Here is a 24,742-nt window from a genome sequence, read left to right on the forward strand (position 1 = left end):
AACTAATTTATTTTTTTTGTGAATTGAATAGTAATAATATTGAAAGTCAAAAGAAAATCATAAAATTTAAATGAAGTTCTACAAATTAAACTTGACGCGACCGTTTTTATTCTATAATAGAGTTCACTGATACGATTTTGCTATTAACACTTTTAACATCGTCATATTCATTTCAACCCTAATTTTATTAAGTCGGTATCATTTGATATATTTTTGGTTATTTTTTTCGTATATTTTACCTTCGTAGAAATTGTGCTGCTCTGTGAAAAACAGTGAAAAGTTTTTCCCGGTAAAAGTATTTCTTGGAGTTTTGAAGCAAAAAGGCTATATGAATCAGTGCGTAGGTCTGGATGTGACATCTTATGCTGAGTAAACAAAATAGATTTGTATAATAGTTGGTACTCGCATTTTTTTAAGTCACAACTGAAAAAAAACTCAGTGAAGCTATTATAGGAAACAGATTCACATGGCATTAACAAAGAATTATTAAATTGTATAGATAGGAGTTCTCGTTTGCTAACTTGAGAGTGAACATAAGCATTGAATGGCACCTTTTGCTTCCTGCGTTCGGTTGACGTTGGTTTGGGGTGAGATTTTTTTATAAATTTAATTTAGATTAAATTTGATAATATTATTATTAAGTTCTGCAATTGTTTTAGTTTTTTATTATTGTGACAGCTGTTTCGGCTTACAAGGCCATTTTCAAACTGTCTGTAAGCCGAAACAGCTGTCACAATAATAAAAAACTAAAACAATTGCAGAACTTAATAATAATATTATCAAATTTAATCTAAATTAAATTTATAAAAAAATTAAATGGAGTTCTACGAATTAAACACAAAAACAATAAATAAATGGGGTGAGATTACCTATGATAAAGAAAGGCGAGGCGAGCTGAGTAGAGGTCAGGATGAATGAATCCACATCCAAACGTAATCCTTGTATTCTGCGTTGCCTCATTTGTTTTGGAAAGCTGAAGCTTTAAGTTCGTAGTTACAAAGATAACCGTCAAGCAATGTAGCTAATTATATTTTCCAGCAGATTGTTGGCGCACTGTACCAGCAAAGGAAAGATATATTTGGGAATGTTTAGCGTACAGTGGGTAGAAGGTAAACTTCGTAGTTGAGTCTGGAAATTAAATTATGAAATTGTATAACGAGAGAGTGTGTAGATACTGAGAGGGTACTAATTCAATAACTTCCAGACTGCCATTCGCGCAAGTAATAAATACTATACGACTGTTTTCTTTTACGTACCATGCACCAGATTCATATGGATACTGTCAGTAATAATCGTATTAGATAAGTGTTGCAGTGGATTTGATAGTTTTTATAAAGAATCAGTGAAAATGCCGTAAAAAATTATTTTATTTTGTTAATGGTAGAGTCAAGTGCATGCGTTTTATAGGAGGATAGTATTGCTAATATAGCGCCATAATCGATATTACGCAAATATACAGGGTTTTCTAACAGCAAACTCCCTTAGATTTGTCATATGCGTCTATCAATTAGTAAAATTTGTAGTACCTCGTCAAATAAGAAGTTATATTCAGACGAAAATACGTATTTCAAACGTATTAAAAATACTTCATGTCCATCCACAAACATATAGTGCGATGACACTTCGTTTTTAGTTTAAGGGAAAAATCAGTTTAAGTGCCAAATGAATTAATGTGAAAGACAAAAATGAAACTGTTTTTACCCCGAAACTTAATTATACAGTCCGTTGTACCGAGTTTCAAAGTGTAATCCTTCGAAACTCTCCAGATGAATATGCACAAAAGAGCTTTAATATATATATATATCGCATCGTATTTGATTTGTCAGCGCCATGAAGTAACGAAAGTCCACAAAGGTAAAACACAAGGTCTTTTCAATGATGAAATAAAAACAATGATTGGGGTAGGTAAAACGTAATGGAACTTGTCCAAAAGTAAGCGAGATAATTTTTAAAGATTGAAAAAAGGTTAAGGCCATAAAGGTCTTGAAAAATGACCAAGTTATTCAAGAAAACATTGGATACACTAAAAGGACGATTCATCTTATGATTTACAGTTTTACAACTGCGATAAATTCCAAGGAAAAGGCAAATTCAACAACATCGGAATGATTTATTTTGTAAAAAAATGTTGCGTGACGCGAATGAAGATTCGCTGGCTGGAAATTGCGTACGTTTCTTTAATACATATCGCTTTCCCATAGCTAGTTTACTCCCCACTTCTCAGCAGATGGAACACGCAGATAAATAAAATTGATTTTTACTAAAATAATTGCAGAATATCACGCCAATATCTACGAGCATACACATTATATTATTGAAATAGATTGAAAAACGTTTTCGTGTTAATCATGGAATTTTTTAATTTCATATTGCAATTGTATTCTCTAATTTTACTATTCACGATTAGTTGAGAAGCTGTCGATTGAATTTGAACAATATTTCCCTAAAGTTAATACTTGAAGGAGTGATCTGCTTAATTAAGCGATCGATTCTGTGAAACATTTTGACATCAAACAAAACCTCTTTCAAACAATGCACGGTGGTAGAGTAAACTTTTTATAATTTTATGCTATCTATTGAAACTCGCATATGAAAAAGTATTTTAATTATTTTTAAATTTATGTTGTTATCAAATATACCGTACATATAATTTTTCGGGTCTGTGCTTTTAAATAATAAATGTCAAAACGTGAACCCATCGCCGTCAACATTAAAAAAGGAGCAGAGAAATGTAATCGGTTAATTTGTGTTAATTTCCGCAGTGGCGCAAACATCACAAATAAACACGAAAAAAAAAAAAAACTTGAACCTGCCGACAAATACAAAATACAAGGAGCACGGAAATACGATTAAATATTTCCACTTGGTATTTATTATAAACATTTATTACTTAGTGGCGGTAGTTGTTAAAAATCACGTGACGATGAAATCATGCCAGTCTGCGCAAGTAATATCTAAAAATGGTCGTGAACGAGTGAGTGAGAAGTGAGGTGAGGTCGCTCGATGCAAACTAATCCTCACCTCTCCGCCTGACACATGCCACGGCACCATCGTGTCATCTCACTACCCTAATCACTCTGCTACCCTGGGACGGTCAAGCCCTCACAAGGCCCAAGCAGAGAAGCACACGCTCAAGATATGTTACATTTTTCATAAATTTATTTTGTCAATCAACTCTTTGTTGGTGTACCACAAGATGCGGGCAATTATAAAATATTGAAATATAGTTACATATTCCACATAGAATAAAGAATAACGTTAAAAGTCTCCTCCATACCAATTTTAATGGAAAAAATGTTACATTTAGCCTATCGTTAACGTTCCGTCTCACTTACACTCGCAGATATCTTTACTTTCTATTTACACACGTTCTTAACAATGTTTTTGTATTTTGCAATCTCTTCAAGGGCTCTTAATTACTTGAGGGGTGAGATTTAAAAAAAAACGTTTTCTTTTGCTAGTTAAATTTTTTATCATTTAAAAATTCAGATTATTTCCGAAGTTATAGCAATTAGACGAGAGCGCAGCAGAGTCATCCCAAAACTCAGGTAAAGATCTGAAGAATATCCTTAGCCAACATAAGAACCCAACAGGGGTATAACGAGGCCAGGAAATTGAAAACAGATGCTCAACAGGAGTCGGAGGACATCGTGCCAATAATAGAAGACTTCATATACGGTCCAGGAATCGCAGAAGGTAATTAAAAATTATTGTTTAAAGAAGCTGACGCCGCACTGTACCGCATTTGATTCTTTTGCGTTTTATTGGAAACTACTTTTTTTTTAAAATGGTGTAAAATATATCTCAAGATTTACTAAACCGATTTTGTTAAAATTTACAACACGTATTCTATATAACATAATCTAAGTCTTCGCGTAGGATTTTTTTGATGGGATTCCATGTTCATATGTTATACATTTTTTAAGCTAAAAATTTCTTTATTATTCAGTTTTTGTATCCAACAGCTGTCATTTATACTAAAGAATTCCCTTCGCAATATCTTAGCTATTACATTTATAAATAAGATTTTATTTTTCAGACGATGCCTGACGGAGAAAATAGGTACACCATCAGCAAGCATTTGCAAAAAAGGTCCTGTTTGATGGCTCATATATCCGTTATATTTAAAAAACTATTCGTTATTATTTCTAATAATTTATAAAACTATAATTTTTAAGTATAAAAAATAATTAATATATTTAATTATTGTAGACAATATTAGCGATTCTTAAGCGTAAATTTGAAATAGAAACAGATACGGCGCGTATAGGATTTGAACCCATGACCCTCGCCTTGCCGGGGCGCCGTTCTCAAAGCAAGGGTCATGGGTTCAAGTCTTAGACGCGACCGTATCTTTTCAGTTTCAAATTTACGTTTAAAAATCGCTGATATTGTCTTCAATAATTAAATATTACAGTTTGAGGTTTTAATCAATAAGTTTTTCCAAAAATAATATATATTTAATAGTTGCGGCAAAATTTTATTTTTATTTTTATACCTATTTTTCGGAGCGCCAATATGGCGGAACCCCTAGCATTTCTAATACTACAGTTTGTCTTATAATTAAAGTGATACCATAGAAACGTCTGAGGGCGTTACTAATTTAAATATATAAATAAGTAAAGCACTGTCAAAGCAATTTATTTACGAGTAAGCGTAATGGTGTTTCAATGGTTTGAGCATGTAGAGAGAATTTATTTACGAGCAAGCGTAATGGTAATTCAATGGTTTGAGCCTGTAGAGAGGATTTATTTACGAGCAAGCGTAATGGTAATTCAATGGTTTGAGCATGTAGAGAGGATTTATTTACGAGCAAGCGTAATGGTGCTTCAATGGTTTGAGCATGTAGAGAGGATTTATTTACGAGCAAGCGTAATGGTGCTTCAATGGTTTTAGCACGTAGAGAGGATTTATTTACGAGCAAGCGTAATGGTGCTTCAATGGTTTTAGCACGTAGAGAGGATTTATTTACGAGCAAGCTTAATGGTGCTTCAATGGTTTTAGCACGTAGAGAGGATTTATTTACGAGCAAGCGTAATGGTGCTTCAATGGTTTGAGCATGTAGAGAGGATGAACGAAGAAATAAGTGTAAGGGTAAAAGTATTCGTGGATGTCTGTGGAAGACATGGCACGATCAAGTGAGCCAAATACTTGAGTCGGGCCTACGAATGTGAATGAAGTAAGCAGTGTGTGCCAATACCGACTTGTTTGGCGTTACATCCTCTCTGCCTACTTCTGCGAAAAACGGAGTGTCGGTTTGTGAGTGGCATTTTTAGTTACATAAAAAATTGTGATAATTTCAAGAAATATCTGTTTTTTCCAAATTCCGTCTCGTGTAAAAATGCCGTCACCAATTTAAACTCAAATATTTTCCAGCAAAAACATTTAAACCTACGTTTTTTATTGGTGATAAAAAGCTTTGCCAGAAGTACTTCTAGTGCAAATGTGTTATTCAAAAAGCTACTTGTTATATTCTTGTGAATTTTCCAGCCTTGGAAAATAACGACTTCATTTTACATCTTTAGCGAAGAAACGCGGTCGAAATAATTTTTTTAATCAATTTACAAATAAATCAAGTTACATAAAAAAAACAAAAAGTGAGACAATTCCATATTTCTTAGCTTAAAGAACCCCGAGGCTGAAACTTTTCTTTCCTGGATATGAATAAACTTAGAACATTCGGTGAAGTCTTAAATTAAAACAAAACCTCTTATTTTTAGGGGAAAATCTTGCTGTTTGGAGTTGAAGCGTTTTCTTCAACATAAAGTGGGAAGCAGAGATCATCCCAGGCACCGCACCCGAGAACTACAATAACTTCCAATTCTATCCTTTGGCCTTTACTTTAGACAACAATTGGGTATCAGAAATCTGCACGGATTTCCAATGCCCGAAGAATCTGATTAAAATATTTGAAAAGGAAAATTTAGGGAGAATAACCGTCTCGAAGGTTATTTAAATGGTTATATAAATAATAGATTTTGAATAAGAGCTAGATTTTAGAATTAATGATACTTCATTTATGATTACTATTTCATCTTTATATTGTTTTTGTCAAGTTAAGCAGAGGAACGTATATATATGTTTATTAGGTTTTTTAATAATTAAAAATCATCTTTATACTTTAATTATAATTAAAATTTTGGAAGAGGGTTTTGGTACCGTCGCTCCGAGAACCATTTATTGGATAACTAATACCTCTACCATAGGTCACCCCAAGTGGTTCTCTATGTTTGCTGATTGAACAGGGGTACCCGGCTTCATGGATTGAGGTTATCCACGTCTTGGTGGCGGATGTGTCTGACAATGAGAAGTCATTCGACCTATCCAGCCGGATTATGTCGCTTCGCCTTGCACCGCGGTTGGAAGGGATGGATTCATATGCTGTCACTCCTTGACTCATTGACCGTCAACATCCTACCCATCCTTCATACCCCTATCCTTTCCAGAATTTCCTCTTCATCATTTACTTAAAAATACCTTTTACACAGTATTTTCAAAGATGAAACAGGCCTAGAGGGAAATAATTTTCCGCGGGACCTTCTATAAAGGAGCTAGTAGCGAAATGATGAGCAGCTGCCAATCCAGATCTCAAATCGAACTTACGCCTTTACGGTGATATGCGCTATTGCAACACTTTAAATTGCTTTTGAAGTAGGCATCGATCGGCGTGTGTGAAGTGAGCTCAAGAGACTCCGCACTTTTGCCGATACTTTGAGATATAATTAACTCGGTAGAAGAAAAGCTTTTTCTTAGTATAATGCAGGATAAGACTATTGATTTTGACAAACAATTAAAAAATAATGATTTCAATTCTGTTGAAAATAGTAGAAAATATTAAAATATATAAATAATTTAGCTGAGGATAATATAATACACAAAGTGGTGTCCTGCCAACGGAATCCGCTGAAGACTCTACAGGAAGGTTAAACAGCTGTCACGGATAAAATAAAAATATTGTAAAATCTGATAGTATTATTATTCGATCGTCTGGACGATGTAGGCCCTCTGATTGGTCAAATTCAAATTGTATGTTTCGGGTAAATTCCGCTAACTTGAAAATTAAGACCCGATTTCATACTAAAATAGGATCACCAGATTTCTTCAAAAGCATCGTTTCTGCTCGTATAATTTTTGGATAATATTGAAGAAAATATGTTTTAGAATGTTCATAATCCATTGGATTAATTACATTATAATGAAAATTATCCACAGTTACGTGATTATGTTTGACGTTTATAAAAAATCACGCGTTCCTTTAATATGGCCGATACGCACGGCATAGATAGCCGACAGAGCGCACCTCTGGCGGTATAAAAACGAACCAAATGACTGGCGCGAATATTTAAATATGCAGCCCACAATACTTGACTACTTGACCATTAACAAGCGATTAATAAGAAGATTTCTTCTGGAAGCTTATCACTTTGTAATGGCTTTTTTCATTATTATTTTTATTTTTTTTTTGCTTATTAATTATATCTGATTTTATATTGACATGTTTTTTAATTTGTAAAATTTAAAAATTATTTATTTGCGATGCTTTATATCCTGAGTGAAGTATTTTAAGACCTGAATTTTTATCGAAAGTGTGATCATTATTCAAAAGATGATTTGCAAACTCAGATTCACTATTTCCATGCAGAGCCCCGAGATATTCTTTAGTTCTGACTTCAAAGTTTCTATTGGTTCTACCTTTGTAAAAGAAATTACAATCATCCTAATTGAGTTTTTAAACTCCTGATTTTTTTGTTTGATTTTTGCTATCTTTATTATTAAGAATATATTTCTTCATTGTTATTAGTGTAAAACGCCAGTTGAATAGTACCAGGATTGTTTTTATATATAATTTTAGAAGTATCGTTATCTACAAACAGAATTCTACGCCATTGTTTATTTCTATCTTCAGAAATACCGTTTGAAGAGAATATGTTTAATTTTTTTATTTAGTATTTCAACTATCAATTTATTAGAATAACCGTTATTAAATGCTATTTGTCTTATGAATATATTGTTTTATGGTTATATGCTATTTGTTTTTTTCAGGTCTCAAAATACTTCACTATAAATAATTTACAAATTTTAGAAATTAGGAAATATGTTAATATAAAAGCAGATATAATTAACAAGATTTTTTTTTATAAACTGTCTTTTAAATATTTTCCCACTTAACTGGTCTTTCCCGTCTAACGATATTGTAATTCCTAGTTCTTATAAACCCAGCCTACTCTTACCCCTCCCCCCTCCTTCCACTTCTTCTTTCCAATTGCAATCTATATTTAATTTTTGACATCGGTGTATACAAAATAAAATGAAAACATTATATTTATTTATTTATTGGACAATTTGCATAGCGCCGCTTTTGTGAGATATCACCATATCAGGGGCGCTATGTTGTAATAATCTACATTTATTTATGGATTTTTACTCGCCTGATGAAGGTGTATATATAATCTAACTTTAACCTTTATTAGATACAGTAACTGTTGTATTTAAAAAATTACCACCAGTTGGAGTAAAATTAACACCTTTTAATTAAACCGACTGCTAATCTCATCGCACAATTACCCTCCTTTTATTCATAAACACAAGTACAATTAATCAATATGTAATAATCTATTATTTAAGTCAACTTTGTTATAACTATCTTTAATTGTGACAAACTATACGATATTGATTCAACTTATAGACATTGATGGTTGTAACACATATTTAAGCACTGCAAGTCTCCTATGAGCTAATTATATTAGGTACGATAACAGTTAATATCAGTTGTAGACATGTAGTCAGTAAAAGTGTTTCATTTGAAATAATCCATCACAAATACGTAAAATTTCATTTATTCAAACAACTGTCATTCTTATTATGCGTAAATTTAGCATGTTATTATTCATTAACTCCTTCCTGTTCCGTTTTTTAACAATATATATACGCACCTTCTCTCTGTGAATGACCTAATATCTATCTATTAAATGTACCTAACTGTTGTTAATATCACTTAAAATGGGCGAAACCCAACTAAGTGCCGCCCGCAGGGCCTACCAGAAAAAAACCCGCGGAGCGGGTTTTTAACTGATAGTCAATAGTAATACTTGAAATATACTAAATCACTTTGATACTGCAATGTACTTTAGGATTCCTGAAAGTACTTGTAATTATTAAGATGAAAGTGCTGTTGATATTATCATTCTATTTCTGAAATGCTATTTATTGCAATCTGTGTGATACGTTCCATGTGAGTAGATATCAAAGAGAGGTATCGTGTTTGAAATTAACAAATAACGTGAATAAAGTGATTGAAATACTGTTATCCGGATTATGTGAAGAGTTTTTGTAACAGATGAATATGTATATGGTGATGTATAAATGCAAGTGTGGCCGAAATCGAGTCGTGTGACCATTCATCCTCTTTGCTTAACCCTGCGCTGAAATGCCATAAAGATTAGTTGTAAGTTCGTTCAAATTTCGTTTCTATAAAACAATTATATTGAGATTTTGTAAACATGATCTTATCAAAGAAAACATATATCATAGGTAGATTTTTTAAATAAAATGTTTTATCTACAGAGTATTGTAAAATAAAACAATCTACAACGTTTAATGGTTTGTTCGCCAAGCGAGAGACTTCATCAGTACGCGTCATCACACCACCACAAGTTCTCCAGGTAGTCGGATGACTGTCCAGTCGCTAGTCTCCCAGTACTGGAAGTATCACAGAAAGGGATTTTCTTAAAAGGGGCCTCCATCAAATTTATGTTCCCCCGGGGAATGTCACTCGATTGACTCCTAGCGAGAGCTAGAAGCCGGGTAGGAATTTCATTATTTCGACATTTTTAAGTTCAGACCTTTCTCGGGTCACGCGGGGGTTAGAAGGTTATTCTATTGAGAGTGTTAGCTGCATGTATCGATGATGGAAAATAGAATGTAAGGGTGTGCGGGGTTCTTGATGCGCGGTGAGGAGTGCGGCGTTGACTAAACGATTCCCTAGCTGAGGCGAGTATCAAGTGAGGCCGGCCGCCAACTTGGAATAGAAATGAAAGGTTGTGTGGATAATCTAGAGGAGCCGACCATGTCGGTAAAAAACCTAACTGAAAAGTGAGGGATGGATTTTGGTGAATTGGTAAAACATTTTTAAATTTCGGAATCCCAAATCCCTAACTGGCATATGTGTTTGTATAGTAGAAATCTTATTGTATGGAAAATCGTAGCAGATTTTCACCACGGCTTTAGCGCTTTCAAATTGCATTATACTTCAAAAAAATGTTTTTAACTATACAATATTTTTTTCTCTTATATTTTTTATGTTAAAAAAATATATCAAAAATATGGTTTTGAAGCTCTATTGCCGGGAGGTAGTATTTGTAAAATTTTAACAAAAGTGTTAATTTCAAAGAATAAGAAAAACAAACACAAATTAATTTTTACTAATATGCGTCTTTCTTTAGCAAAATGCTTGTGTACAGAAGTTCTGGGTCGATTCAAAGTTCCACAAAGTAGGTTTGGAAACAACGTTGTTTGCACCATGGGTTCTTTAGTTTATTTGCGACAAAAATCAGAGTAGAAAGCAACTGACTAGATCGCGAATGTTAGAGATATAAGAGAATGATTGTTTCTCAACAAGTCAAATATAAAGCTTTTTAAATAATAAACACATGTGTTGGATTACAGGCCAAGTAAAGAACTTTATCTGTAACCATTTTCCTTAAATTATAATTTGTAGAATTTATCTCGATAAAACCGTACATGCTAAAAATGCGTAAGATATTCATAGAATTTCATATATTAACGCAGCATAGGTACATGTAAATAAAGGGAAATCCAATTTTCTTTGAAAATTCTGGCTACGCATAAATCTTCAATGTTCATAACACACCCAATTTTATTATGTAAATTGGAAAACTAATAAATTCTGCTTTAACGGGTACTGTACAAGGACAATTTTCCTTTTATTTGTTAAGTGATATCTACAAGGGCCGGGGTCTACTTTACAGCTTTAGGTAAAGGATGAAACGAATATTATTACTGAATATATAATAAAAGTTTTTTACTCGTCGAAAATGTATAAAACGTTTATACAAACTTCAAAGACAACCACCGTTGAGATTTTATTATCATCTCACAAGTTGGTGGGAAAAGAATTTTGTGGGATTTATAAAAAAAAATCAGAAATTATTTTGTAATGCTGACTTCATTTGTAATACAGGTTTGCAAAATAATTAATTCTGCGACAATTTCTTATAAGTATGAGTATTTGAAGGCAGCTACAGGGTGCCATGCGGCATGCGACATGCGGCATGTGGTACATGGGATGTGCATTATTATCATAATAAAATGTTTTATGAATTAGTCTTGTTTTCCGCTTGGAGTGTGCAGTAAAAACACGTTTCCAACTGGGAGCTCGAACTGCGGGGCTCCGCAAAGGCTGCAGTACAAACGAGATGGAACCCGATACAGATACGGAAGTGCGAAGGGGTGTAAGGCTGGGTAGACGAAAGGGGGAGGGGGAGGGCGGTAGCTTCACTACTCTCCACTACCTTCGTGTATGAAGAACACTCTACCTAATTACCTCAATACGCCAGCTAACAATCAAGCGTTTCTATAGAGAGCGTTATTTCGCGATTCGCTCGACAGCGGTTTTCGTTAGAGTTTGTCAAAATAGAAGAATCATGATCACCTTAAAGAGCTTAACAACCATGCACAGAATAAAAGTTTTTCTTTTTTCAAAGACTTTTGATTGTGTTCTGTGAATACATGAAGGTAACTCATTTATTCTTCACACATATTTCCATATTCACCCGCCTTTACGGGGACACTATTATTTACGTGTGTGGTTAGGAGGTCAGGAAGGTGCACTTAGAATGATTTATACATAAATATTATTATGAATGTTAGTTTACGTAGCACCGCACCCAAAATGATGTAATACGAAAAGTTGGCAAGGGAAAAGGGTAGCTGAGAGTTTTATGACAAGATGAAGGTTGAAGAGGATCGGCAGATTAAGCTCGGACGAGATTGGATAAATGAGAAATCCCTACTTGGCTACTGGCTCGTAGGGATAGGGAATTGTGTAAACTTTATCTAAAATAACTCAATGTTTTGCATAATTATTAAATATATTTTGTTTGGATGAATGATTAAGTTTTACATTTTAGCTCAGAAATACATACATTAACTTTACTGATATAATCTGATACCTGAGAGGTCGTAAAGTGACGTCAAAGATCTACTATTTTCTGTCTTTTTCGTTTTCATACAATATGTGTGAGAAGGAAGAGGACGATCGTCGATGAGGTACGTACGAGCTCTCGCTGAGACAAGTATAGCTAACATTTAGACGTTCGACTGGGATTTTTATGGCACGCATAATTTTTAAGAAAGATTAATACCTAATAAACCCATAATTATTCTATTTAAACTGTTTTATTTTTAATTTAAGAGAGTCTTTTTGACAAATCAAATAATAAAATTAGGTACTTAAACATGTATAGGTTTGCTAAGACATACATAATAATATTAAAATGTTGGCGAATTTTTCTAATCAATAAAATCAAATATTCCAACAATTAAATTGTTCTGTTTTCATCTTATTCATTATTACTGAATAATTTACACACAACAGATAACTGGAGCATTTAGTTCCTTGTAACAGACAACCTGTTAAGATAGAAAACTGTGGTAACTTGTGCACAAAATGAAATGTATTGCGCACGATATTAAAAAATTGTTATTTGTTGATATTAGAATGATTAATATATATATAAATATATTTTTTTAATAAATTTAGCCTAACCATCATCAGGTTAGGTTTACAATGTCGCTAGAAAAACTTGGTTACCGGATAAATCATCACAATGACAATTCATAACATCTTTAAAAAGTTATATAAAGTCATGGAAAGTGATGAAACAAAAACTTTAATAAATGGGTTAAGTAGGTTAGGTTAGGTGAGGTTTAAATTTTTTTTTCATCGTTTCTAATGACTATATCACTTTTTAAAAGTGTGTTGAATTGTCACTGTGTTGAGTTATCATGGAACCGAAAACTTATGATATTACTTAAATCATGTATTAGATGAAAATCTTTTCAAAAATTATCTTCCTGGTATATTTTTGTTCAATTTGTTATTGCTATATTCTAGTGCAATTAGTTTATAGGTAGGTGACTACTCACTTCTTTCATTTCTACCAATTTATAGTTCGTGTTATATATATGCTGTGCTATTATTAGATAATAGCCAATAAACAAATGTAATAAATAAATGACATAAGAGTAAAGTTAAGTATTTAATCAACAATACCTCATATGTATTTTACTACTCCTACATAGATACTGCGTGTATATATTTAATAGCAAGTAAGGAGCTTTTAAAATGCCAACAGATTATTACAGTTTTATTCGCGGGAGAGCAGCTTGCTTAGATAACGATGTCGGATATGAAGAAGGAAGATTATTAAGAGTAGAAGTAGAATGGCGGGGAGATGGAAAGTGGGAAGAGGAAAGCGAGTCAAGGAGGAAGGAGAAAGAAGGAAGTAGGAATGAAGAAAGGGAGGAAGCACCAATTGCCGGAGCCAGCGCAGCGAATTGTTCTTCCCAACTGGATAAGGAAATGAATAATGATAGTTCGCTAATGCAGCCCAAGATCTGACTCTCCGAACGGAGATCTTATTGCACTATTTATATGTGATTTAGCTTCTACAGATTGGAAATGTATTCCCAATTCCATTTCACTAGACTCATTCACAATGTTCAGAGAAGTGATTACTGTTTTATGGTGTGAAAACATTTCAGTTTAGCTTATGGAGACATTTGGAAGGTGGTGAATGCGTTTTTAAAGGAAGAATTCTTGTACATTATAGAGGAATGAAGTAGGTGAATTAAATTGCATAGCAAGTGAATAAATAATATCTTCCATAGTTTAAAGAGGAATTAAAACCGTGAAGCTTTTAATTTCGCAGGTAATAGAAATAATTCTGTTATTAAATACGTAGCATACAAAAAGATTCTTCCGTCTCATTTCTAGTTACTCGTTATATGCAATAATTAAAATTAACATTCCTTTTGTTTTAGAAATCTTGTAAATTCGGAAAATGGTAAAAAGTGTCCATGTCTTGTCACTTTTGGTCTAGGTTGTTAAGTTAAATATGATATCTTCTCTATTGTACTCGTATTTAAGATTGACGTACTAACTATGTCGATCTATAAACTCAGTCCTAGTTCAAGTTCCGAAAAGAATTACGTTTAAACACATCTTATTTGCAATCTTACCGCATTTTCCATGGTAGATCAGTGTGAGGTTAGCTTGCTGCTCGCACGCATGGCGCGCCAGCTCGCACGCGCCCGAGTACTCCTTGCCGTCGGAGCCGCACGCGGGCGACGTGGCCCGGGTGGTGCAACGCGGGCACCGGCATGCCGCGCGCCCGTCCAGCGTGGAGCACGACGCGCCCCACGGGCACTCCACGTCATGGCATGGGTCAGACATTTCTGAAAAGATAAAAAAAAACACATTTTTGAGATATTTACAACGTAGAGGAATCAATTATTTTCAGTTTTCTGATCATCAAATCAAATTTCTTGTTTGAGTGAAAATGCACTTCCAAGCGTCGAATATTAGTGTAACATAAATTAGGTGAAATAACTACTGTATTTTCTGTAAATTATGAGATGTTATTTTTTTTTATAAATATTAAAAAAAAATCTTGGTGAGTGCACGGACTGCGATTAAACGTAGGTGTTTTGGAATATCTGAAAACGCCAAACCACGTAAAAACACGCACTCTGGGTAACGTTTTAATAATTTTAATTCTATATTTTCGTAGAAAGCAATCACTTTGTGGTTTAACATTTTAATGAAATAAAAACAATATTTTTTGTTTAAAACCACGAATTTTTATTAATTTTAAGACCGACCGGTTTCGCTACACTCGAGCATCGTCAGGGTACAAAATTAAATTAATCAATAATACAAAATGTGTCATTATATATACATACAGAGGGAGATAGAAAGTAAAACCAAAATGAAACAATAATATATTAAAATAAACCCTTACAATTATTAATGCCTATTCTCTATTATTATAATATTTATATACACTAATTGTTTTCTTTTAATATATTGTTGTTTCATTTTGGTTTTACTTTCTATCTCCCTCTGTATGTATGAGACATCTGACGATGCTCGAGTGTAGCGAAACCGGTCGGTCTTAAAATTAATAAAAATTCGTGGTTTTAAACAAAAAATATTGTTTTTATTTCATTAATTCTAATTCTATTTCATGGTGGTAGTGAAGCTAAGCCACTTTGGCAGAACAAAAATAATCAGGCCAGATACATCTTTCTTCTCGAAGTTCATTCAGGTTTAGCAATTTATTGTTCAAAAGGATTATATTATAAGTATATAATTTTCATTAAAAAAGTGAGCACCCAACCTCTGACTTTTGAGGTTAAGAATTTAATTTATTAAAGCATTAATAATTTTGCGACATTCAACCCACTCGGCGTTATTTTAATAAGCATTTTAGTACAGAATAAAGTCACACCGTGTTCAGGTTTACCTCGCGAGGGTTAACTTCATTAAATTTAATTATTTGAAAGTGTATCTTTAAATTTAAGACCATATGTGGCTTACAAGGCAATTCGCATTTCATTCCACGTCCATACACACAGCAACATTTTGGATAGCCACAAAAGTTTGATTAAAAAGTAGAACGAAGTGGAAACATATTTTATTAACCTGGTGGGCTTACGCGATTGGCTTTTGGTAATTCGTCAATATTTTAATGTTACCTAGATAATCCTCACCCCGCCTTTGCCGTTCAGTGAATTCAAATGAAAATTAAAACTGTCCTCTTTCTTTTGTTTGACGTTGATTTATTAAACGATTAACATGGCAATTTTTTTATCTGATTTATGTCTCGTTAGTATTATGTCGTCGTGGCCCGAATGATTTATTTGATGGTCCATAAGTTGTACCTTGTTTATTTTGTCAAAATTTTCGATAAATAAATTGAAAATAAGTAACAGCGTAACTTATAGTTGAAGAAAGGCGGTTTAGATTAATGTAATATTTACTGGAATACCGGTTAAACATTACTTTATAGAAGATAATGGACTGAAGCATCCGATTAAAGAGACATGAGACTCTAATAACAGAGTTTACTCGACGCTCATATTTTAATTATTTCTGATGAACGTATTTCTAAAATCTGAAATGTTTCTAGAGAGATCCCTACGGATGTGATTTGTTTATATTTATGATGAATAAAAGCAGGACATTACAATTAATATATTTTATGTAAAACGTTTTGAAAATTACATAAAACGTTTTTCAACTATAAAATTAGCGGTAAGCAACAAATTTTATTTTTCTAGAGGAACGATTAGTAACTTCACAGGGGATTCCTCTAAAAACATTTGGTATTTTTGTAATACGTTCATCAGAAATAATTAAAATAAAACCCACGGAAAGATCGATTTTCTAGGCCTGATAGAGCAGAGTCCGTCCATTACGCCGGGCTGCATGCAGACTATTGTTTTTAGACAACTTCATCACTTATGTCGTTAAAATTCTCACTTTATTTTAGAGATTTGCAAGGGCAAATTCAACAGCAACAATTCACAGCTGCTTCAATGTCGTTCAGATTCTGACTATGTTTTGGATTTTAGAGTATTGTCTCCTCTTAATTGAGCTCAACAGTGCTGCTTGATGAAATTCATCCTAGTACTAAATACATGGTTACTAAGCATAGTATGTTGTGCAATGTAAAACAATTGTTTCCCATTTTAAAGAAAATGTAATAATTTAAAATTCTTAGGATATTAAATGATTATATTATTATTATTTATTCAAAAGTATTAATGAATACATTCAAGGATTAAATCATCATATTTTTTTATTGCATTTGAAGTGTTAAAGAATCGTCCCCATGGACGGTATGAAGCACTGTAATTGCTGTGTAGATCACATTCATTTTGCCTGTGGATATTATTACCTCTACTGGGTTAGTTAATTTTTTTAAAGTCAGTTTTTCAAATATGGCATTGCGTACGTGTTGGCTTTAACAAACATATATTTATATTTATTGAATTTTCATGTCAGCCCCTCTGGGTTAAACATAATATCCAGTGATTATAGTATTAAAATTCGATTAAAGGTTCATTTAACCATGAGAATTTAAATATGATTTAAGATTTTCACAGCAAAAATTATTTTTGTTATTTGTTATTGGGGTGTTGTGCCGTGTTGCGCTAACTCCTTCTTTAGAATCGTCTTCTTTCGTGAGAATTAAGTTTGAAATTTTCATTGCAAACCTGTTTGATAAACAGGTAGGTTATATTAATTAAAAATAAACTAGGAGAGCCCTAACTTATCCGTTGGAACCTGATCACGTCACATATTCCATAGGAACTTGTAATTAGAACTAGGTCAATGTTGGCACGGCGAAGACCGATCTTGTGGAATTTACATCACTGGTCTTTCACCTACAGATTATTTAGCATAAAACAAACTCGTAGGACAATGTATAGAAACAGCAGTTATTATTCTATCATGCACGCTCGCATGTGTGGGTGGTTAAATTGGTTCAAATATTGTAGGAGAGTTGGAGCGGCACCCGCCGGCGCCGGCGCCCTTGCATGAACCCCTTTCTTAATTATCATCTTCATTCCTCAGGAGAATCATGTCGGCAGAAGTTTGCCGGATATTTCAGTTGGAATTGTGAGTATTAAATCCTGGTCTGTGATACTAAATCTCCCCGTGTAATGAGAAGTGCTACTAGGTACTGTACTAGGTACTACTGCCGAGATAAAGCTATCATCAGAACAAATTTAAGGAAGCGAGAGGGAGGAATGCTTGTTTGGCAAACGATTAAAATATAATTAAAAACTGTTAAATAATATCGCAGAGAGAAAAATCTTAGTAAAAAAGATGCGTTCTTTGGTAACTAATTGATTACCGTGTTTATCTTGACACAATATACGAATTTGACTTGATTTCACTCACCAGGTAGGTACCTAAAAAAATTCTTTTTAAAATGATTGTGTTAACTGTCTACTTTCGTATATATTGCACATGTGGAAAGAATATATTTCAAAAGATTAATTGTTATGAGAAGAAAACATACTAGAAGATTACCGTTCGTAACGTTAAATTTTTGAATGTATACAATATCCAAAAGTTGTCCTTAGCAGAGAACATTTAATTGTGATACATGATTTAACCCGTATATTCAAAATGCTTTTCCGTTTTGTCCAATACTTGTAATACGTGTACCTAAATAAATTAATCCATTAAAATCCGAACAATAAAAGTGGGTGATGGCTGCCAGAATAACATTTATTAATGAACAGCACATTCTATGACACTGTGTTTCAAAGGATCGGAACACAATATATCAATTAAATGAAATTAGGGGATTTTAAAATAAAATTGCAACGCGGGGGCCATTTTGTAGTGCTGCATCAAACGGCGCCAGAGACGAAACAGTGCCCAACGGCGCGCTTAGTCAGTGCTTATTCAGATCAGTTCTTCTAGTATTATGATGTCCGATTCTTCAACGTTCCATTTCCATAGTAAAAATGTCTTCAAACTTAGTTTTGAAGTCTGTGTGAAGTATATTTAAATGTTGAACATAGACAAAAACGTCATTACCCTGGACATTTGTCAAAAACAAGTTGGGGAACTAGGAAGATTCGCGAAAAAAAACGTAGACTCTATTTATATATCTCAATAAACAATTTTCCGAAATATAAAATTACAAATATCAAATAAGTAATTTCACAGTCTATTAGTATTACGTGAACTGTGTTATTTGTTGTCGGTGTATTGTGTCATTTACGGAACTCCTGAATGTTGATGACTTGATGTAAATGGGGGCCGCTCGAATGTACATCATCGACTAATCGGACCCTAATCGACCCCAGCAAGCCGATATCGACCCCTGGGGGTCCATATATACCACTTTGGGAAACCCTGGTTTAAAATAAAATTTTGAGGTTATGAATTCTAGTAAGCTGGGAGTTAGATCAATTTTTTTTGTAAGAAATAAGTGAATGGTGGGAAACGACCTATTGGTTTCTTGGTGGAATAAACGCGGTTATGTATTAATATGTAGCGTCTAGCGTCTAGCGTCTACCCATCCCGTCTTTCACAGTTTTTTCTCCGTGTATTGTGTAAGTGGTAAGCTAGGCACCATTTGCATTTTTCACTTTTAAATTATTATTTCATTTTGATTCACAAACACAAACAATAAAAGTAGTAATATAAAACAAAAACCCAGCGGAGATACGAACCGTGCAAGCATGTGGATAAGGCTTTAGATTTTGGAGACCGGTTTTGCCGTAGCAGACAAAACAGCTTGGAACAAACTCCCTTCACATTTTCGAAAGATTCATCTTAGTTCAGAGCAAAACCATAGACTCACCCTTTCAACTTGTATCCATAATAATGACCGCATAATTTCCAGTAGTATAAATTAAATTAGCATTTGAGGTGATTTTCTCACGACAGGTGTATTGTGGACGGATGTGCCCAAAATAAGCTAATTTTTTTTCAACTCAATTGAAAGCGAATTATAAAATATTAGAGAGCTAATTAATTTCGTGCGCCTTTCTAGGGCCAAGGAGTCTAAAGTTGTATGAAAACTATCGAGATGGGTTTCTTTCACACACTTTTTGGGATTATATATCCAGTGGGAACGACACTGGATAGGCCAGGGCTGCAGCTAGGCGCGCCCAGGGGCCGGGCGGGCCGGTGGACGCACCGCAATTAATTCGGGTGAAATGTGCCAACGCCGCGATTGCGTTCGTTAGTCTAAACTGTTGGCACATTCCATTGTTGGACTTTTGTGGGAAAAAGTCCGCCCGTTGCAGGCGCTTCATTTGGCCACCGGCGTCATTTTATCACAGAGCCGGTAATGAACGAGGGCGCAAACAATGGGCCGCGTAACTTCCAGCGCTGGCGACGTTAATCTTAATGGCCGATCTACAGGTGACAACTAAATATGAAACGGGGAAATTTATCGAAAGAATTAAGTAAAAACAACAATTCCTTATCTTTTAAGTTGTGCGCTGCTTATGTATAAAAAAATATTAATATTAATTTTATCTGACTTTTTGCACACTCTAGATGGAAATTTATACTTTTTGCGTTGTGCTACTTGCGATATTAACTTATAATTAATTATAATACAAATAATAAAAAGTGATTATTACATATTTACGCATGTCTTTCTGTTTGGATTAAAAGGTTATTTATAATACAACCATTTTTACAAAATCAGTTGTTTATTAAAAAAAGAGTCGACTCTAAATAAATCCATAAGGCCAAAAAACAAAAATATAATACAAGACATAACACACCTTTATTGACGTTGCCACAGAGAGCGTTTAATATGGACACCGTTCAGAATCAATTATACAATATCGCCGGGCGAAGCTTTTGGAGCAAATAGATTAATTTGTTTGTTCCACGCACCCCTCCCGCCCGTCTGCACCCCGCTCCTGTGGTCAGTTATGGCCTTTAAACGCTTATTGGATGGAGTAATCTGGAAACCCATTACAAAGATAAAAAAGGTCATCAATTATTACTGAATTGTCACCACTGGGTGAAATACATATTTTTCCCTGGAAAAGGGTGGCGAGGCAAATTTTGATAACAATACTTCCCGCTCAGTTCTGGGTAAAGAGAAGGGTAGGGAAGAGTGAGAAAAGGGCGGAAAAGAGTTTGAAAATTGCTTTTCATTTCGTTGCGAAAATCAGAACCCAAAATCATTATTCGTGAAAAGGCTTTCTGAATATAATTTTTTAAATGATGACTTTTCTTAGTTTTATTTTGAAACTGAAGAAATTGGTGTTTCTATACTTTTTGTTTACAAAATATAGTGCTGTTAAAAACGGGCAAATAAATGTAATTTATTTTTTTGTTATTTAATTTATTCTACTTTACATAAATCATCTATTTACAGTACTAGATTTTTTTTCTTTAAAGTTTTTTACATTTGGGACGTTAGGTAGGTTACAATTTTTAAGCCAGGGCGTACCCAATTTCTACCGATTTATAACAAGTTTCCTGTGAACTCTCCGTAAATTATTAAAAACACGTTTTTACTATTATTTAATGTATTATAGGCATGAAAAAAGTCACAATGTATCCTTAAATGCAACTAAAGCATTTGACTAGAGATTGTTGCTCTTTTTTAGACGAGTAGTTTTTTATTAAATATTTTCAACATTTTCGCTTAATTATTATCGTTTTTTTAACGAGCGTTTCCTGTAACATTCGTATTTACATATCTCCAATTTAAACCATATTTGAAAGGTTAATACGGGGCCTTATAGAGTAATTAAACACATAACAACAGCCACAAGATAACGTTTCTATGGAAGAGTAGTATTAAAATCTCATAATAATATGTAGAAACCTAAGGTAAATCCTCTTTTATCCTATATGTACTTTCCCTATGTCCCCAATAACAAAAAATTTATATATTTCTACTGTCTTAGAAATTTCATTCAGTAGCATCATTCTGTATCTTAAAAAAAGTCATGGCGACGAGCGACGACTACACCTGAAATTTTCAGCCATGTTTAACAATAGTATTACAATAGGAGTGGGCTGTCAATAGAGTATAGAAAATTGTTTTCGAAAATTATTTTTAATTAATTTATGAATTAAGAATAAAATACCATATTTATTGTGAAATGTAAAGTATAAAAATATCCTATCACGATCGTTGATTTGAACAATGCCTCACCACACAACCCAATTGGGGACGCTGTACTCCCACTGCCTCCAGGGAGCAGGGACTCTATTACGGTAGTAACGTGAAAATGAGGAACCTGTCATATTTTTTCAAAATGAAAATGAGTTCTAAGCAATTCCAATTCAAGTTCAAAAAAGATTATTTTGTAAATTTTATTTTAATGATAAAGCTAAGCCATGTTTTAACGATCTTCTTTCCCACGGATGAATGTTCAGAAGAAAATAAGAGGGAACAAACGTTGTTTCTAAATCTTTGTCTTTTACTGGCAAACTTGGTGACACTTATAAATGAGGCTCATTTGTTTCACAGCCCAGGGCGGCTGAAATTAAATTTGGGTTAGGGTCATTCAATACGGCGAGTTGAGAGCAGCGAGTTTCTGAGTCCGTCATTATCCAGCCCCTGTGGACCACTACCCTTAAGATAATATCTCTCGGCGGGTTAGCGTTATTAGGAGCGCAGCAACCGAGACGGGTATGGGGAAATTTTTGCTAAGGGACACATTGGACAGTGTATACTGACGTTACTTTAGACATAGTTCTATATTCTTTGTGTCCTTAGGATACCCAATGTATACTTACAGCATTTATGACCAAGCAATCTAGTTCTTGTTGCGGATTTGCATATCTAAAGGTGTATCGGATCGTTGATAAGGCAACTTGCTCAACTTCGCAACATTGGCGTACCCAGTTCATTCTTGGTGCGGTGTTTACACCACTTTCTTAACAAGAAAGCTCCTAGTCGCTCCTTCTAAGCAATAATAATTTTCCCAATAAACATAAACAAGGAAGTCAACTGAAATCCGAAAAAAATATTATTTCAGGTCCTTTTTCATAAAAGTCCTATTTATTATGATTAATTTAATTTTGTGTTAAAATATTATATTATTGGAAGGTGCCTACTTCATCGCATGTCTGAATTATTTTTTTACACAATAATTAAAAGTAAAATAAATAAAAATGAAAAGTACACTTAAATTGAAAGAAGTTTTGAATTCATTGAGTGTGAATAATTTCACATAGGAATAACGCACATTACAGACAACGAACATCAGAATGTTTGAAAAAGCATTTCTTATTTGTATTATGTTTAGACGATTTATGACCACAGATTCATTTGGGGTTTGAATAAAATATAAAATAAAATAAAAAATTATATTAATATCGAGTATTTTTCATTGAGTAGTTTTGAATGAAAAATAAAAAATATTGCTATATATGGTGTACACTTTTTCATTAAGTTCGCATACATAAATATTATTATTTTTTTCTTATTGCGCATATAAAAAAAAATTGTTATTTTTGTAAAGAACTTATCGTTGTTTATTTACTAAAGTCCTAAAACATCCTTGATGGAATGTAATTATTAAAGAGTGTACTATTTTTCTGGAGGAGTGACCGCAGAGTAGTGGAGAATGTAAACCTACATAAGAAGCGTTCAAAGTGATCTGGTAGGGATGTAATTGATCCAAAGTACAATTTATTATTTAGTTTAATCACTGGGAATTAAATTGTATGGCTCTATTTACCAGAGCACGCTCGCTCTAAGTACGTCTCGGGTCTCTGGAGAATCGGCCGAACTACGAGAGAGTAGAATAATAAAATACCATCAAAGTAAATGTGGAACATTTTCCCCGTGGCGCTGAACATACGTACCTTTATTTAAATTAAATACCAAAACGAATATTGTGCTCCTTGCCTTGCATGGTAACTTCTCATGCTCAGATTCTAAAGTTTTGTTTTTCTGTCAGAATTCATAACAAGATGAGAACTACGCGAGGGAATTAAAGATAATTCCACTACCTAAAATAAGCTTTTATACATTGCATCATATATTGTAAATCATAAGCATAGAAATCGATACAGAGATAGAGAGATTGAAATAGAGAAATAGAGAAGTGGAAGATACTCTCAGTAACGCCCTGGTGTACGAACACCATTCAAAATTACAACCTTTAGCCTCAAAACATACCCCAATTAGGGATGCCATGGTTTAATTGCTCCAGAGGGTTGGGAGCAGTTGGGACTATAAAGCAGAACCTACTACGGTACATACTATGTGTCAGCAAAATATTATTTTAAATGTCAGGTATTATGATTAACTTTTGGGTTATTATGCCGTTTTGCTCTTCCTCTTTCTAAAGCGAATATTTTGGACAACGGTACAGTGTCAATTTTCACAAACTTCTATCCTGATGATGGACACTCAAACACTGTACAAAACGTTATCTAAAGAAAGAGAAAACGCACCACGGCATATAACCCAAAACTGATCGCGACAATTATACATACGATTAAAAAAATAACTAAGAAATCAAAGTTTACATGCTATTAGTAAAACAACTTGTGTAACTTCGCCATAAAAATTAAAACGACAATTGAAATATCAACGATTAACTTTAGCGATTAAAATTTTTATTTTAGCCGTAATTTCGCAGTCCGCAGAGAATTGAGTCGGGTCACTCATTACATTTATTTTTATCTAAGTACAAATGGTCTGGAATTTTAACATAACGGCCTAATTAAGCGATCAGGAAAAAAAGAAACGGTTGGTATTACCCATTACAGGAAACGGTATTCCCTAAAGCACTCGTAAGCTGCTACTTTTCCCCCTAAGTGCTCCCTACTCCCCACTCCTTACTCCTTACTACCTACTCCCTACTCCTATTCCTGACTTTGGAACCTTTCTCCGCCCAGCCCTTACCCGAACTTTCACACAGAACACACTCAACACTTCCACCTAACCTAACCTAACCAACCTTTGTTGAACGAGCAATTTCATAAGAGGGAAAGGCGGGAAGAAACTGATTTTTCCCTAAACTATCGGTAAAATCTTACAAAAAAAAACAAAACTCCCCTATGCACAGAGAAGCCAAAGTCCGTTTCGATAATTTACAAAATGTAATGCTATAAATGACTAAGAAAGAAAAACACCCATCACTCGACGGAAGAAGAAATACATTTAATTATTTAGTGATGACACAGTATCAT

The 24,742-nt window shown here is 33.7% G+C and overlaps 1 protein-coding gene across 1 annotated transcript in view; it reads right to left on the reverse strand.

Moving 5' to 3' along the window:
• Positions 1-24,742, reverse strand: part of LOC149424818 (agrin-like) — a 683,339-nt gene that overhangs the window by 137,418 nt on the left and 521,179 nt on the right. Inside the window, exon 4 of the mRNA XM_089647215.1 lies at positions 14,263-14,478. Coding sequence (XP_089503341.1) covers positions 14,263-14,478 — 216 coding nt within the window. The remainder of the gene's footprint in view (positions 1-14,262; positions 14,479-24,742) is intronic.

The sequence above is a fragment of the Hesperophylax consimilis genome, chromosome 3 (assembly GCF_061612785.1).
Source record: "Hesperophylax consimilis isolate HC1 chromosome 3, BYU_Hcon_1.0, whole genome shotgun sequence".
NCBI classification, from domain to species: Eukaryota; Metazoa; Arthropoda; class Insecta; order Trichoptera; family Limnephilidae; genus Hesperophylax; species Hesperophylax consimilis.